Source organism: Bos indicus, chromosome 19, assembly GCF_029378745.1.
Source record: "Bos indicus isolate NIAB-ARS_2022 breed Sahiwal x Tharparkar chromosome 19, NIAB-ARS_B.indTharparkar_mat_pri_1.0, whole genome shotgun sequence".
Taxonomy (NCBI): Eukaryota; Metazoa; Chordata; class Mammalia; order Artiodactyla; family Bovidae; genus Bos; species Bos indicus.
Window position 1 is genome coordinate 31689525 of NC_091778.1, and position 15486 is coordinate 31705010.

A 15486-nucleotide genomic window follows, 5' to 3' on the forward strand; every position below is an offset into this window, starting at 1 on the left:
TAACCATTTGCATGAGTTGTTTTATGACAGGAAGTCCTGGCAAGGAACACAGAACTAATAAGCTACCACCAACCAAAAGTGTCCGGGAAAGGTCAAAAAGAGACACCACATGTCTGACCACCTCCCAGAATCCTCCTCACTGGCCTCCGTCTTGGCTGAACAAGGTGAGCACCACCAGGAAGGAACTCTGAGTCAGAATGACTGGCTAAGGACAACCCGGAAACTAATCCCATCACCATAAAACCCAAGGTTGTGAGTTGTGGCAGAGCACTTCTCCTGGGTTCCCTCACCCTACTGCTCTCCACCTGGGTGCCCTTTCCCAATAAAATCTCTTGCTTTGTCAGCACATGTGTCTCCTCAGACAATTCATTTCCGAGTATTAGACAAGAGCCCAGTTTCGGGCCTGGAAGGGGTCCCCCTTCCTGCAACACCTTCAGCTGTGTTTCTTAGAAAAGTTTATAAATATCTTCATATAGATTTGAGTGTTTCTTATGGTTACCTCTGCTGCTGCTGCTGCTGCTGCTGCTGCTGCTGTGTATCATTACCTCTAGGGAGTTTTAAATTTTTTATTCCTATATAAGGTTTTTTTTATTATATATATATATAAAATGAAATATATATATTTAAAACAACTTATTGAGCTTTATTTTATGTCAAAAATTTTGCCCACCCAAGTGTATAATTCAATGATTGTTAGTAACTTTATCAAGTACTGTAAACACCACCATAAATCAATTGCAACATTTTTATGCTCCTCAATAAGATCCCTCATGGCCATTTATAGTTAATCCTCATTCCCACCCACAGTCCTGTGCAGTCACTAATCTATTTCTATCTCTATAAATTCGCCTATTTTGTACATTTCTTATAAATGGAATCTTACAGTGTGTTGTCTCTTGTGTCTGGCTTGTTTCATTTTATGTGATGTTTGGGGGTTTTTCCTTATAAAATATGTGTCAGTAATTTGTTACTTATTATCTCTGAACAATAATCCATTTTACAGATAATGACATATTTTGCCTATCCAGTTATCTTAGGTAATTTTTAGTTTGGGGCCATTACAAACAGTGTTTCTGTGAACATTTGCTTGCAAGTTTTTGCATGGACATATGTTTTAATTTCTCTTGGGTTAATACCTAGGAGAGGAGTTGTTGGGTGGTATGGCAGTTTTATGTTTAACTTTTTGATAAATTATTTTCTGAACTAACTTGGTTGTCTTATATCCCCACCAGCAATGTGTGAGGCTTCCCATTTCTCCACATCCTTGACAACATTTATTATTATGTCTTATTATTGTAGCCATTCTAGTGGATGTGAAGTAGGATCTCATTTGAGTTTTAATTTGTATTTCTGTAATAATGATATTGAGCATATTTTCATGTGCTCATTGGCCATTTGTATATATTCTTTGGCATAATTTCTGTTCATATCTTTTGTCTATTGTTTGATTGAGCTGTTTGTACTCTTACTAAGTTCTCAGACTTTCTTGTATATTCTGGATATATTGCATATGTGTTTGCAAGCATTTTATCCCAGCCTGTTGCTTATCTTTTCATTTTCTTCATGGCATCTTTTGAAGTGCAAATGTTGTTAATTTTGATGAATGAAATTAAGCAAAGATGTCTTAGTTATAACAGCAAAAGTATAGTCCATAAAAGAAAAACCTGAAAAACAGAATCTCATCAAAATTCAGTTGTGTATAGGAAAAAGTTGGTCTTTGTAAATTTATCTCCTATTCTACCCATCTACTGCCTTGTAGTAAAAATTCTTTAAAATTTTCCACCGAGGACCTCAGTCCTACAACTAGTAAAGCTTAATTCGGCCAAGAATTCAAAGGAGACTGGAAGCAGGTTCTTCCCCAAGAGGGTCCAGATAAGAGTCCAGTCAACTGGTTCCTTGATTTTGACCCTGTGAGACCATCAGTAGAGGAGCCACCTGGATTCCTATGTATAGAAATGAGATTATAAATGGGTGTTTTTTTAAAAGCCTCTTTGTGTGTGTGTATAGCAATAGGAAATGAATAAAATCAGCTGTGATTTCACCAACTCTAAGATTAGCCAAACCACATGGCTAGAATAGCCTCAAATCTATTCATAGCTGAAATCAAGATATAGCACCTTTGATATTTTCTTTAATCTGCCATTTGAATGACTGTATCAAAAAAAAAAAAAAGAAAAAAAAAAGGGAAAGCTACATTTCCTGTATTTATTATCTTAACAGATAATACCTTGAAAGTGGATCAGCTTTCTACTTTCCAAGGCACTATCTTATCTCTTATCTCATCTTGTCCTCACAAGAGCCTGGTGGGTCAGATAAAAACAAAGCCGGTAGACATCACTTGCCCGAAGAAAGTAAAACCGACTTTAGCTCAGTACTAGGAAGGCCTTTCAAACAATTAGAACCAACCCACGGTGGAAGGGGCCAGCTTCTAAAATAATAAACCATGTCTTACTGGAAGACAAAGCTGCATGACAGTATTTGAAGGGTTTAATGGGACGCAGAGTGGCATGGTTAAAGAGCCAAGCCTCTGAGATCTCTTCTAACATTAAAAATCTGTCTTCCAGATAAGCAATCAAACTAAATTAATGCATATTCATGTTGGGGTTAGTCAGTGATTCCTTGCCATTTTCATAATTGCAGTTGTTTTATTTTTGTTTATTTTTAAAGTTTGTTTTTCAACTGTGGACCATTTTTAAAGTCTTTATTGAATTTCTTACAATATCACTTCTGGTCTTTTTATGTTTCGGTGTTTTGGTCTCAACTCCCTGACCAGGGAACAAACTCACACCTTCTTGCTTTGAAAGGCAAAGTCTTAATCTACTGGACCACCAGGGAAGTCTCTGCAGTTGTTTTTGAGGCAGCAGATCTATCTAAATTCCTTTGTGCAAAGAAAATCCTGTATGATAGACCCCCAATGACACATTTTTTCAAAGGCACCAAAGTTTATTAACCTGGGTGGATTTCACAAAGGCTTTGTAGTAGAGGCAAGCTTTGAAGTTAGTATGTCTGACTCCTGAGTCCTTGCCTTGAACCACAACAGCGTGATCTGCCCTCTCAGTAGGAAACAGGAGCAGATTGAAGCAGCGACTTAGACATTTAAAGAGATGGACAGTCTAATGAGACTGCAGACCGAATCTTGGAGGAGGAGTGTGTGTCCCAAAGAATAGGACATCCTGCTGGCTCAGTGGCCCAACCGTAATGCCAGTGCCCACCCCTCCCAACACATACAGAGGGGAGGAATACTCTTTGCTTTCTTTGTGTTTTCCTCATGGCCCAAGCTAAAGGCCCACTGCCCCTGCCTTGGTTACTAGAACTCCTTAGACAGCCCACCTTCCCTCCCTTAACCTCAGTCTCTTCGCGTTGTGCGTGCCTGCTCAGTCATGTCCGACTCTTTGTGACCCCACAGACTGCAGCCCACCAGGTTCCTCTGTCCATGGGATTCTCCAGGCAAGAATACTGGAGTGGGTTGCCATTTCCTCCTCTAGGGGAATCTTCCCTACCCAGGGATCAAACCCGTGTCTCCTATGTTTCCTGCATTGGTAGGTGGATTCTTTACCACTGAGCCATCTGGGAAACCCACAAATCTCAATCTATCCATCTGTGATTTAAGGGGTTTGGATTAGTTGATCTCAGAAATTCCTTCCAGCTCCAGAGTTCCTGTTATTATGGGCAATTATATATATAATTGCCCATAATATATATGAGCAATTGCATATATATATATATATACATGCTGCTGCTAAGTTGCGTCAGTCATGTCCAACTCTGTGCGACCCCATAGATGGCAGCCCACCAGGCTCCCCCGTCCCTGGGATTCTCCAGGCAAGAACACTGGAGTGGGTTGCCATTTCCTTCTCCAATGCATGAAAGTGAAAAGTGAAAGTGAAGTCACTCAGTTGTGTCCCATTGCCTTCTCTGATATATATATACACACATACACACACACATGTATGTATGTATTTTGGCATTTCCCCCCAAGTGCTTCTTCTAGAGATACTCAGAAGCTCAGTAGATGCTCAAAAGGAGATTGACACCCAGATCTGAGTATTTCTTTTGGGAGATTCTTGAGTTTCCTTGAGAATTCTGTTTTTGTGGAACCTTGTTCTTCTGGGCTCTCAGATTCCTTGAGAGCTTTGCTGCTGCAGCGAGATGAGGTCTGAGTTGCCCCCTAGCTGAGAAGAAGAGGCAGCTGTGGGACAGTAAAAGGTTGGGAGAGTTGGCTGGGGGCCAGGATTCCCCTGTCCAGGCAGTTGCCTTTCATCGTGGGGATACTCAGGGCTACAGCAGGCCCTCAAAGGTCTGGGTGAAGCCTCAGGAAGAAGCCTGAGACTGGCGAGATGGAAGGCCTTGGGGTCAGTGTGGAGGCAGAGCTCAGCCTAAGAGCACAGGTTTGGTTAAGGCTGCACATAGAACTCTGAGGATGTAGCTATCAGTGTTGGAGAGAAGCGTTGCCAAGTGATCACAGTGACTGAGGAAGGTGAGGTGGGACCTAGCTTTTCACCTTAACCCTGACTTGCCTTCCCTTGTGGCTCAGTAAAGAATCTGCCTGCAGTGCAGGAGGCTTGGGTTGGACCCCTGGGTCGGGAAGATTCCCTGGAGGGGAGAGCATGGCAACCCACTCCAGTACTCTTACCTGGAGAATCCCATGGGCAGAGGAGCCTGGCAGGCCACAGTCCATGGGGTCACAAAGGGTCAGATATGACTCAGAAATGAACACTTTCACTTTCTGACTCACCTCACCTTCTGGCCCATCTCACAGATCAGGAGCTGTAGGGCTTCCCCCAAGGCTCAGTGGTAAAAAAAATCTGCAGTGCTGAGGACATGAGCTCGACTCCTGGGTCGGGAAGATCCTCTGGAGAAAGAAATGACAACCCACTCCTGTATTCTTGCCTGGGGAATCCCGTGGACAGAGGAACCTGGAGGGCTACGGTCTATGAATTCGCAAAGAGTTGGATGTGACTTGGTGACTAAACAACAACAGAATAACAACGTGATTCAGTTGCATGAGCCCAGGTCCCCAGGGGTTAAAGGCAGCCCGCCCATCCCCTCCTCACCCCATTACACAGGAGAACTCCAGGTAGAATAGCAATTCTGCATATTCTCTCCACCTGGGCAGACTGCCTTCCTGGGTTTCTTTGTCAAAGGCTGAAGTAGCTATGGGAATTTCACACTGAATTAAAGGAGAATTCAGGAACTTCAAAGCTTTTCAAAGCAATTTTGGTGGCAGTGGAGGTGCAGTCACCATCTGGTGAGAAAAGTGTTAAGTCAGAGATTCTGGTCAACTCTAGCATCAGATTCAGAACCAAAGAGTTCATTTCAGAGACACCCCTTTCCTCAGACAGCCCCACCCCCCATCTACACTGCAGGTTGAGAGCTTCTGTATTGATTTTCTAGGTATTAAAAAAGCCAATGCCACAGTTTTAAAAGCTCTGTTGAGATACAATTTACATGTCTTAAAGTAAGACACCCATTACAAGTGTACAAATCAATGACTTCTAGTGAATTCTTAGACTTGTGCAGCCGAGATCACAATTTAGCTTTAGAATATTGCTGCCACCCTGTTTGCAATCAGAGCTCTCTCCCATCACCCTCCCTAGGCAGCCCCTGATGTGCTATCTCTGTGTCTTGTAGACATTTCGTAAATGGAATAGTATGGGATCTTTTGCATCTGACTTCCTTCATTTTAATGTTTTTAAGGTTCATGCATGTTGTATGTGTCAGTACTTGATTCCACTACTTTGTTAAATAGCATTCCATTGTGCAGATATATTGCATTTTGTTTATCCATTCATGGTTGATGGACACCTGAGTTATTTCCAGTTTCTTATTGTTACAAATATTGCTGCTTTGAACATTCCTGCGTAAGTCTTTGCAGGATCTTTTAGTTTGGGCATTTGAACTCTTAGGTGCAGCATGTGGGATCTAGCTCCCTGACCAGGGATGGAACTTGGGCGCCCTGCTTTGGGAGCATGGAGTCTTAGCCACTGGACCACCAGGGAATTCCCTTGTCATTAACTCTTGAGTCAGCTCTTTGAGGCTCAGGGGAGACCTGGGAGACTAAAGCAAAAGCCATTTATCTTAAAGGACAGGGACACAGGGACTTGTATGCACACGGTAGAAGGGACAAAGGATTGTTCGGGATCTCTTTATTAAGGCACGAAGTCCATTCATGAGGACTTCACCTTCATGACCTAATCATCTCCTGAAAACCCTGCCTCCTAATACCACAATCTTTGGGGAGTTAAGATATGGTCTCAACATATGGATTTAGCAGAGACACTAACATTCAGACCACAGTGCTAAGCAAGTGAGAATACCTCTTCACAAATGAACTTAAGAGTACTTGGGGTGGGGCAGTGGGAAGGACGGTGAGAAGTGAGCTAGAGAAATAAGCGAGGGGAAGGTCAAGACAGTCAGGAAGGTGCCATTTAGAAACCTCCTCCCACAGCACAGAGGGGAGCAGACTGGTGGGGTCTGGGCTTTCCTTTACAGAAGCTGTGTCAAGCCTCTTGTGGCCTTGAACCTCAGTCCTGTCTCACTAGGACCAACCTCCTCCACCTTTCTGTGTTTGGCAGGTGTTACATCACCCTCACCCAGGCCCTGCACCTGACCATGAGCGGGGCTCCAGCAGGACCTGCAGGCACAGGCAAGACAGAGACCACCAAGGACCTGGGCCGGGCTCTGGGCGTCATGGTCTACGTGTTTAACTGCTCCGAGCAGATGGATTACAAGGTACAGGCCCAGCCTTGGAGGGGCTGGGGCTAGGTGGTGGCCCAAACCATTGATCAGCTTTATCCATGCCGCTCTGGCCAAGCTCAGAGACCCAGACCAGGAGGTCTCTGCTTCTCCACAGGAGACATGGGGACCCTTGGCCCTGGGAGCTGAGTGACCTCCTGTTAAACCTCACCACCATGGAATCCACTTCCTCTAATGAGCTCTGCAGCCACAGATGGGTGACTTACCCTCTGGGACCTTCCTTCCATCATTTGTAGAATGAGGAAGCTGAACATATGTCCAAAGGCCTAAATTCACTACTTGACCCAGAAGCACAGAAAGGCTCATAAGTGGTTGATATGAAAGTCTTCACTTAAAAGCCATAGATGTGCTCTTCTGTAAAAGTGGGCATTTTTCCAGAATTTCTCAAGGGCACAATACTCTACAAGGGCAGATTTGGCTTCTGAAGACAGACTAGAGTAACCTCTATTCTTTTTTTTTTTAATTTTTGGCTGCACTGGGTCTTAGTTGCAGCACGCGGGCTTTTCTTGCTGTGGTTGCATGCAGCGTGTGGGATCTTAGTTCCCTGACTAGAGATGGAGCTCGCGTCCCCTGCACTGGAAAGCAGAATCTTAACCCCTGGACCACCAGGGAAGTCACAGTAACCTCTGTTCTTAGCAAGAGATACATAAAAGACAAGAGCAAGGCTAATATTCTTCATTCAGGCACGCTTCATTTTTACATTATTTTAATATCAAATGTATTCCAGGCGCTGTGTCATAAAGAAAGGCAAGGGAAACAAGACAACCATTAGGTCACCTCTTAGCAACATTCTGCTTACAGCTAGACCTTACATAGATTCTTTGTTATAAAAGCATAATAATAGGTTATCTCACTGTCTCATTTTTTTTTCATTGTGTGTATTTTTGTAGACTGCCATAAGTCCCTTTTGAAAATAGGATGGCATTTAAATAAATTTAGGGCAGAAAAAGAAAATAATTACATTAAATAGATCAAATATTTATAGGTATAAATGATGTGATACGTTGATTGCAAAATAAATTCAATTTTAAAATAGTTTTAGAGACTGCAAGATAGCACTTGCAGTTACCCCATACAGAACTCTTTAAATGAGATTGATCTGCTGCAACTTTAATCATTTCTCTTGTATATAAAATTTTGCTGCACAGAGTTGCAGAATCCTGTAGCACCATGTTTTCTCACAGAAAGCAGACAAAATGAGGATTCAGGCCCAAAATAGCTATGCTCCCATAGTCTACACACTAAATTTTAATATGGTTGCTTTTATTGATGAACTCATAAAGATAACGTTTCTCTTTAAGCCAGGCTGGAAGAAGAAATATTTTTCTCCCTTTAAAGAAACAAGCTAAGCTTTAGGAATAAACTTTCTAGATTCTTCTAGAGTTAAACAATGGCAGCATTTCTGAGATAAACATACTCTCCCAAGAGGAACATTCTGGAGGACACACTTAGACATGGAAGACCTTGGATATTGACTGAAGAAGGAAAGGCATATTTCTTAAAGTCACACCTAACATGGGAAACAGGAAGAGATGAGTTGGCTCCATGGTCAGAGGTCACTAAGGTCATTTTACTCAGTCCTTTCAAAACTTGATTACTGAACTCTGACCCCACCAATTCCTCTAAGAGTTCGGGATGAAAGGACGAGTCTGCCCTCAATTTGTTTGAACCATGAGAAAGTTCAGCCATGTGTGTCTAGTCCAGACACAGATCAGAGCAAGAACAGTAAGTATAGCTGTAGTGGGACACAGCAAAAGTAAGGTGACCACTTCCTGGACACCAGACATCCTTTGTAACCAAGCAGCCTCACTAAGCAGTGTCAAACCCCCTCTTCCCTTTCTTGTTCAGCTATTCAGATAGAGAATGGAGTGATGGGCAGATAGATAAATGGAAATGGAGCGATAGATGATTGATTGATCAATAAATAAATGATAGAGAGATTGGTGCTTCCCAGCTGGCACTACTGGTAAAGAACCCGCCTGCCAATGCAGAGATGTAAGAGACGTGGGTTCCATCCCTGGGTGGGGAAGATCCCTGGAGGAGGTCATGGCAACACACTCCAGTATGCTTGCCTGGAGAATCCCGTGGACAGAGAAGCCTGGCAGGCTACAGTCCATGGGGTCGAAAAGAGTTGGACATAACTGAAGTGACTTAGCATGCATGCAGAGAGATATATAGATTAGATGTATGCAATAGTTGTTGTTGTTGTTCAGTTGCTGGTCATGTCTGACTCTTTGCGACCCCATGGACTGCAGCACGCCAGGCTTCCCTGTCCTTCACCATCTCTTGGAGTTTGCTCAAACTCATGTCCATTGAGTCAATAATGCCATCCAACCATCTCATCCTCTGTTGTCCCCTTCTCCTCCTGCCTTCAATCTTTCCCAGCATCAGAGTCTTTTCCAATGAGTTGGCTCTTCCCATAAGATGGCCAAAGTATTGGAGCTTCAGCTTCAACATCAGTCCTTCCAATGAATACTAAAGATTGATTTTTTTTTTAGGATTGACCAGTTTCTAACCAGTGGTCTTTAAGGAACCTGGAGTTCTATAATAAAGGGGATAGAAAATTATCAATACTTAGACATGTAATGGTAAGCCTAGCACGGATGGTAATTTAATCTCTGTACATCTCTTTGCAGTCTTGCGGCAACATCTACAAGGGCCTTGCTCAGACTGGTGCCTGGGGCTGTTTTGATGAGTTTAATCGAATCTCTGTGGAGGTCTTGTCAGTGGTGGCGGTGCAGGTACAGGGGGCAAAAGTTGATGGGAACATGTGGTCTTCATGCCAAGCACTGAGGACTTCTGCATCCTCTTGATTTCACCCTCTCCTCACCCTTCCCCCTGTTGCATTTCTTCTATCTGCTTAAATCAGGCATGGGTGCAGCACACGGTATCCACAGGGCCCTACCAATACATTTACTGGCCTTGATTCTCCATTTCCTTTTCTGTAAAATGGGAAGAAAGAACATCCATGCACCTGTTTCTTGGGGATGAGGAAAGGCTCAGCAAGATGGCAGAGCCCAGCTCCTTAGAAAAGGCACGGAACTGTCTGTCATGAATACTCAGACCCATGGTGGCCCAACACAGCACCTAGTACTAGAGGTTACCAACAGGCTGTCTCCATGTGTCCCTGCAAGGAGTCAGGGGACAAAAGGGGAGCAGTGAGAGACAGATAGACCAAAGTCAGCAGAGGGTTTGCCTTGGGCTCCAGAGATTATATGACCAAGTTCCACATATAGCTGGGATTGTGAAAGAAGCAGGTTCTTGTAGAGTTAGCCAGACAAGGTGGGGAGAAGTGGTTATGTGTGTCAGCTCTGAAATCACACTGCCAGTGTTCACTTCTTGTCCTGCCACTTACTAGCCATGTGCCCTTGGGCAAGTCAATATCTCAAACTCCACATCTGTAAAGGGAGTTAATAATAGTACCTACTCGATCTGGTTGTAATAATTATGGAATGAGTTAACTTAAAGCCCTACACATAGTGGGCACACAATAAATGTCAGTCTCTGACATGATGGTGATGGTGGTGATAGTCATGGTGATAATGGTGGTTGTGGTCATGGTGATGATGATGGTGATAGTGGTGATGATGGTGATGGTGGTAGCGATGATAAGGGTGATGATGGATGATGGTGATGCTGATGATGATAATGGTGATGGTGGTGGTGGTGGTGACGGTGATGGTGATGGTGGTGATAGTGATGGTGATAGTGGTGGTTGTGGTCATGGTGATGATGATGGTGATGGTGGTGATGATGGTGATGGTGGTGGCGATGATAAGGGTGATGATGGATGATGGTGGTGGTAGTTGTGGTGATGGTGATAATGATGATAATGGTGATGGTGATAATGGTGGTTGTGGTCATGGTGATGGTGGTGGTGATGGTGGTGATGATGGTGATGGTGGTGGCGATGATAAGGGTGATGATGGTGATGATGGTGGTGGTGGTGGTGATGCTGCTGCTGATGATAATGGTGATGATGATGGTGGTGGCGGTCGAGGTGATGGTGGTGACAATAAGGGTGGTGACTACCGTGGTGGTGGTGGTGGTGATGGTGGAGTGGTGGTGATGATGATTACTCTCATTATTACTTGAACCCTGAAGGAAATGGGTTGAAGAAAGTAGAAGGTTGGAACACACAGGACAGGGAAGAAGGGTCTACTCCCTAGTCTCTCTGGTCTCCTCTACACCCTTCACTCCTTCTCAGCGGGCCCAGGTCTGGCTGTCTTAGCAAACTTAGCATCCTAACTAATGAGGCAGTGCCCAGCAGCCACTGTCCCCAGTGTAGAACAGACAGATACTGAATTTGCCTAATTTTGAAACTGCCCAACACAAGGGCAGTAATGAGGTCTCCAAGATCAGTTGCCTTTTGCTTCTGGAGTTAAATGAAATCAATTCAGCCTGGAATTCCCTGATGCTTTCACATTCTCATCCAGGAATATATCTAAGGACACATTCTCAAGAAAGTGGTCTGACAACCACCTGGGCAAAAGCTGAGTTGCTACTGTTTAAAATCATAGACCCCAGAGGGGAAAATTGCACTGTGTTCACGCCGCAATCCAGGTTGGCATGTTGGTGCAGAAGCCACAGCAGCTGTGACAGTTCCCCCACCCTCCCCTCTCCTCCTCTCCGCTCCTCACATGTCCATGTCCCTCTTCCCAGTAACTTCTACAAAAGTGAGCATGCCTCAGTGTCCTCATGGGTGGAAATTTTCATTTCTCTGTCAGATTGGTTAAGCAGAATTACGTATCCAACTGGGAAAGGTAAAGCAATTCCAAGAACAATTATTTTTTAAACGTATAAGATACTACTTTCCTTTTTTCTGGAATTTTGCCACTACTGTTGCAATCAGCTCCCAAGGCTTTGGGTTATATGGGCCAGCCATTATCCTGCGCCTCCAGCCTGGGTCCCCTCCATGCTCCCTGATCAGATTCAAGCCCTGACTGTGTGCTGGGCTGTGGCTGGAAGCGGTTAGACACAGCAGAGCAGCTAGCAGGGGCTCTAGAACCCAGCACAGCAGTGTTTCAAAAATTAACGCGCTGAACAAATAGATGCTAGTGTCTCAGAGCTAGGGGAGCTCCCATGAAACACCGTTTATAGAGGAGCCTGCTACTGCTGCTAAGTCGCTTCAGTCGTGTCCGACTCTGTGCGACCCCATAGACAGCAGCCCACCAGGCTCCCCCGTCCCTGGGATTCTCCAGGCAAGAACACTGGAGTGGGCCTAAGGTCTAAAGTAAAAACACAGAAACATTTTTTAAAATGTAAAATGTGATGAATGGGTTGCACTTCCCAAAGAAAGCAGACTTCAATCTGCCCCTACAGAGAGAAGCATGGAGTGAGCCAGGCAGGGTTTTTGATTTTGATTTTTTAATTTTGTATTGGGGTATAGCTGGTTCACATTGTGATAGTTTCACCCCACATCCCTCACTGGGCGATGAGGGCGGTGAGGGGCCCCAGGGCAGAGTGGTGCTGTGAGCGCCATGGGAACCAGCAGAGTCTGGGCTGTTGGGCCAGCGTGCCGGGCTCTGGAGGCCACCTCGGCCAGGATGCATGGACATTCTGTGCATGGAGAAGAAGTTTCAGTCTCAAGCTAATTGCTGTAAGCTCAGCAATTCTGTCATTAGATCTTCACTTGGGAAAGAAGCTGAATCCCAGTTGTGGAACCGCTGGGTGTTCTGGCAGAAACCGCCCTTCTGGACACTAACATCCTCACCTGTGGGGGATGGTCCGCTTCCTCCAGCCCCTCTTCCTGTCTCTGTCTGTCTGTGTGTCTGTCTCTCTGGTCCAGCTGTCTGTCTCTCTCTCTCTTTCATAAGTGTTCCAGTTCTGATTCTCTCTCCGCCTCTCCTCTGTCTCTGTCTCTGTCTTGTTTATGATCCAGCTGTTCCTCTCTCCTGTCTTATACACACTCCAGTTATTTCACTCTGAGCCTCTTTCTCTCTCTCTCTCTCCTTTGTTTCTGATCAGCTCTGTTTCTCTCCCTCTGCTTCTCCCTCTGGTATATGGCCCAGCTCTCTGTCTCTCTGTTATTTATAGTCCAACTCTTCCCCTCTCTTTCTCTCTTATATACACTCCAGCTGTTTTGCTCTCTGTCTCTCTCGCACACATATTCAGACACACATCCCTGCAGCCCAGCCTCCACAGAACCCTTGACTGTTCTAAACACCTGAGCACAGCTGATACACATGAGGTTCACTCAAAACCTTTCACTGGCCCTGACTTCCCAGTTCTGCAGATGTCCTAGGGCCTGGCTGGACAAGAGAGGCCCTTTTGCCTTCCCTCCTTCTGCTGCTGATCATTTTCGCACACATTTTCCCAAAGCAGCAGGTGTGGAAATAAATAGGTGAATTTCATTTCTGTCTCTGCTTCACTGCTCTAAGAATGATCTAGAATCTACATCTGACCAGGTCAAGCTTCAGCGTAAATCCCCTCTGGCTCCAGACCACATTTAAGAAAAACTCTAATCTCTTTAGAAAGACATGACTGGCCCCTGGGCATCTGGCCCAGCCTCCCTTTCCACTGTGGCTCTTTCCTCTCCTCACCAGACACTCCATCCCTGCTGGACTCACCTGTGCTTTCCAGGTCTGTTGTAGAAATGTAGATGGGGGAGGAGCTGAGAGAGTTAAGACCAGATAAGGACCACACTGCAGCGATGGAGGACAGGTTAACAGTTTCCATGTTAGTTGCTGTTGTTGAGCATTTTTGTGTGTGTGCTAAACTCCTTGTGGACTTTATTTCACTTATTCCTTAGAGCAAGCCTGGGCAGTAGGTCCTGGTGTTCCTTCTTTCCATCTTGTAGTAGCTGAGAGCCCAGGCTCCAGAATCCACAGATCTGGATTCTGATGCAGATACCAGCACTGAGCAGCTGTGGAGGGCTCAGCAAACTACTCCCCTTTTGGTGCATCCAATTCTTTACAGAGAAAGAGGATGATGATAATAAAGAGCTCCCCTCAAAGGATGCTGGTGGGGATCCCACGACTTAATCCAAAACTGTGCTCAGGACAGCAGTCAGTATGGGGGGAGGGAACCAGTGTTCAGAGCTGTCCATCTCCAACCTTTTAGGCACCACGTGATAGGCATGGGCATGGGGCTAGGGGCAGCCAGATCCTTTAGACACGCACTCAGTGCCCATTAGTAAAGGGTCCAGGGCTCAGGCCTTAGGCCTGTCCTTCAGTGTGACCCTGGGATCCCAGCCTTAGCCACCATCCGACCCCTGGAACACAGAGGGGGCGTTTTCCCATGACTTGTTCACCAGGTAAAAAGCATTCAAGATGCAATTCGAGACAAGAAGCAGCGGTTCAACTTCCTTGGAGAGGAGATTAGCTTGAACCCATCTGTGGGCATCTTCATCACCATGAACCCAGGCTACGCTGGTCGTACAGAGCTGCCCGAAAACCTCAAGGCTCTGTTCAGGTGAGCATTCACTCTGCCCTGGGCATACAAGGACCCCAGAGACAAGCTTCTTTATTCTTTCCACTGAAAACATAAGACATATATGCTAGAAGAAATGTAGAACATATATTAAAAAGTAGATTATATAAAACACATTTAATGCCATCAGCAGTACAATGATTTTTTTGCCGAATTGTGTTCTGTTCTTCTTTACAGGCATAGAATTTACTCATTTGTAGTGTATGTTTGTGGTCTACACACAGTTTGGCATTGTTCTTTAATTTCATAGTTTGTCACAATCCTATCAAAAATAGTTTCTTCTTCTGTTAAATATTCTTAAGAAATCTCATTTCATGACTGTGTTTTATTCTATCAAGTGCATGGTCCGCAATATAGTTAGCAAGTCCCCTGTAGTTAAACGTTAAGACTGTTTCTGACATTTAAAATAAATTTATTCATCATGGTAAAATATACATAAGTAGTTTTTTTGTATGCATGATTATTTTCTTTGGCTAGGTTCCCAGAAATGGAATCACTGAGTTAACAGGGAGAAACATTTTTAAGGCTCTCGACACACATTGCCAAGTTGCTTTCCACAAACAGTAGTGCCAAGTGACACTCCTGGAAATGATGCATGGTTGTTGTTCAGTCGCTCAGTCATGTCCAACTCTTTGCAACCCCACGGACTGCAGCGTGCCAAGCTTCTCTGTCCTCCGCTATCTCCTGGAGTTTGCTCAAATCCATGTCCATTGAATCAGTGATGCCATCCAACCATCTCACATTCTGCTGCCCTCTCCTCATTTTGCCTTCAGTCTTTCCCAGCATCAGGGTCTTTTCTAATGAGTTAGTTCTTCCCATCAGGTGACCAAAGTACTGGAATTTCAACTTCAGCATCAGTCCTCCCAATGAATATTCAGGACTGATTTCCTTTAGGATTGACTGGTTGGATCTCCTTGCAGTCCAAGGGACTCTCAAGAGTGTTTTCCTGCACCACAGTTCAAAAGCATCAGTTCTTCACCAATCACTCTTCTTTATGGTCCAACTCTCACATACATACGTGACTACAAAAAACCAGAGCTTTGACCATACAGATCCTTGTCAGCAAAGTTAAGTCTCTCCTTTTTCATACACCATCTAGGTTTGTCGTAGCTTTCCTTATAGAGAAATGCAATAAAGACACATAACTACTCTAAGCTCCTATTACATACCTCATAATTTTAAAATTAAGTAATTGTAGGGACTTCTCTGGACTTCCCAGGTGGCATTAATGGTAAAGAACCCCCACCAATGCAGGAGATGTAAGAAACATGGGTTTGATCCCTGAGTCAAGAAGATCCC

General features: G+C 44.6%; 1 protein-coding gene across 8 annotated transcripts in view; it reads left to right on the plus strand.

Annotated features, from left to right (window-relative positions):
* DNAH9 (dynein axonemal heavy chain 9) overlaps window positions 1–15486 on the plus strand; it is a 285075-nt gene that overhangs the window by 98568 nt on the left and 171021 nt on the right. For 7 of the 8 annotated variants that reach the window (XM_070773106.1, XM_070773107.1, XM_070773102.1 and 4 more), the window contains exons 27-29: window positions 6576–6732; window positions 9393–9497; window positions 14012–14169. In XM_070773106.1, the coding sequence (XP_070629207.1) occupies window positions 6576–6732; window positions 9393–9497; window positions 14012–14169 (420 nt within the window). Of the gene's footprint in view, window positions 1–80; window positions 165–6575; window positions 6733–9392; window positions 9498–14011; window positions 14170–15486 lie in introns of those variants that run through there. The other variant, XM_070773108.1, reaches the window with a different exon arrangement.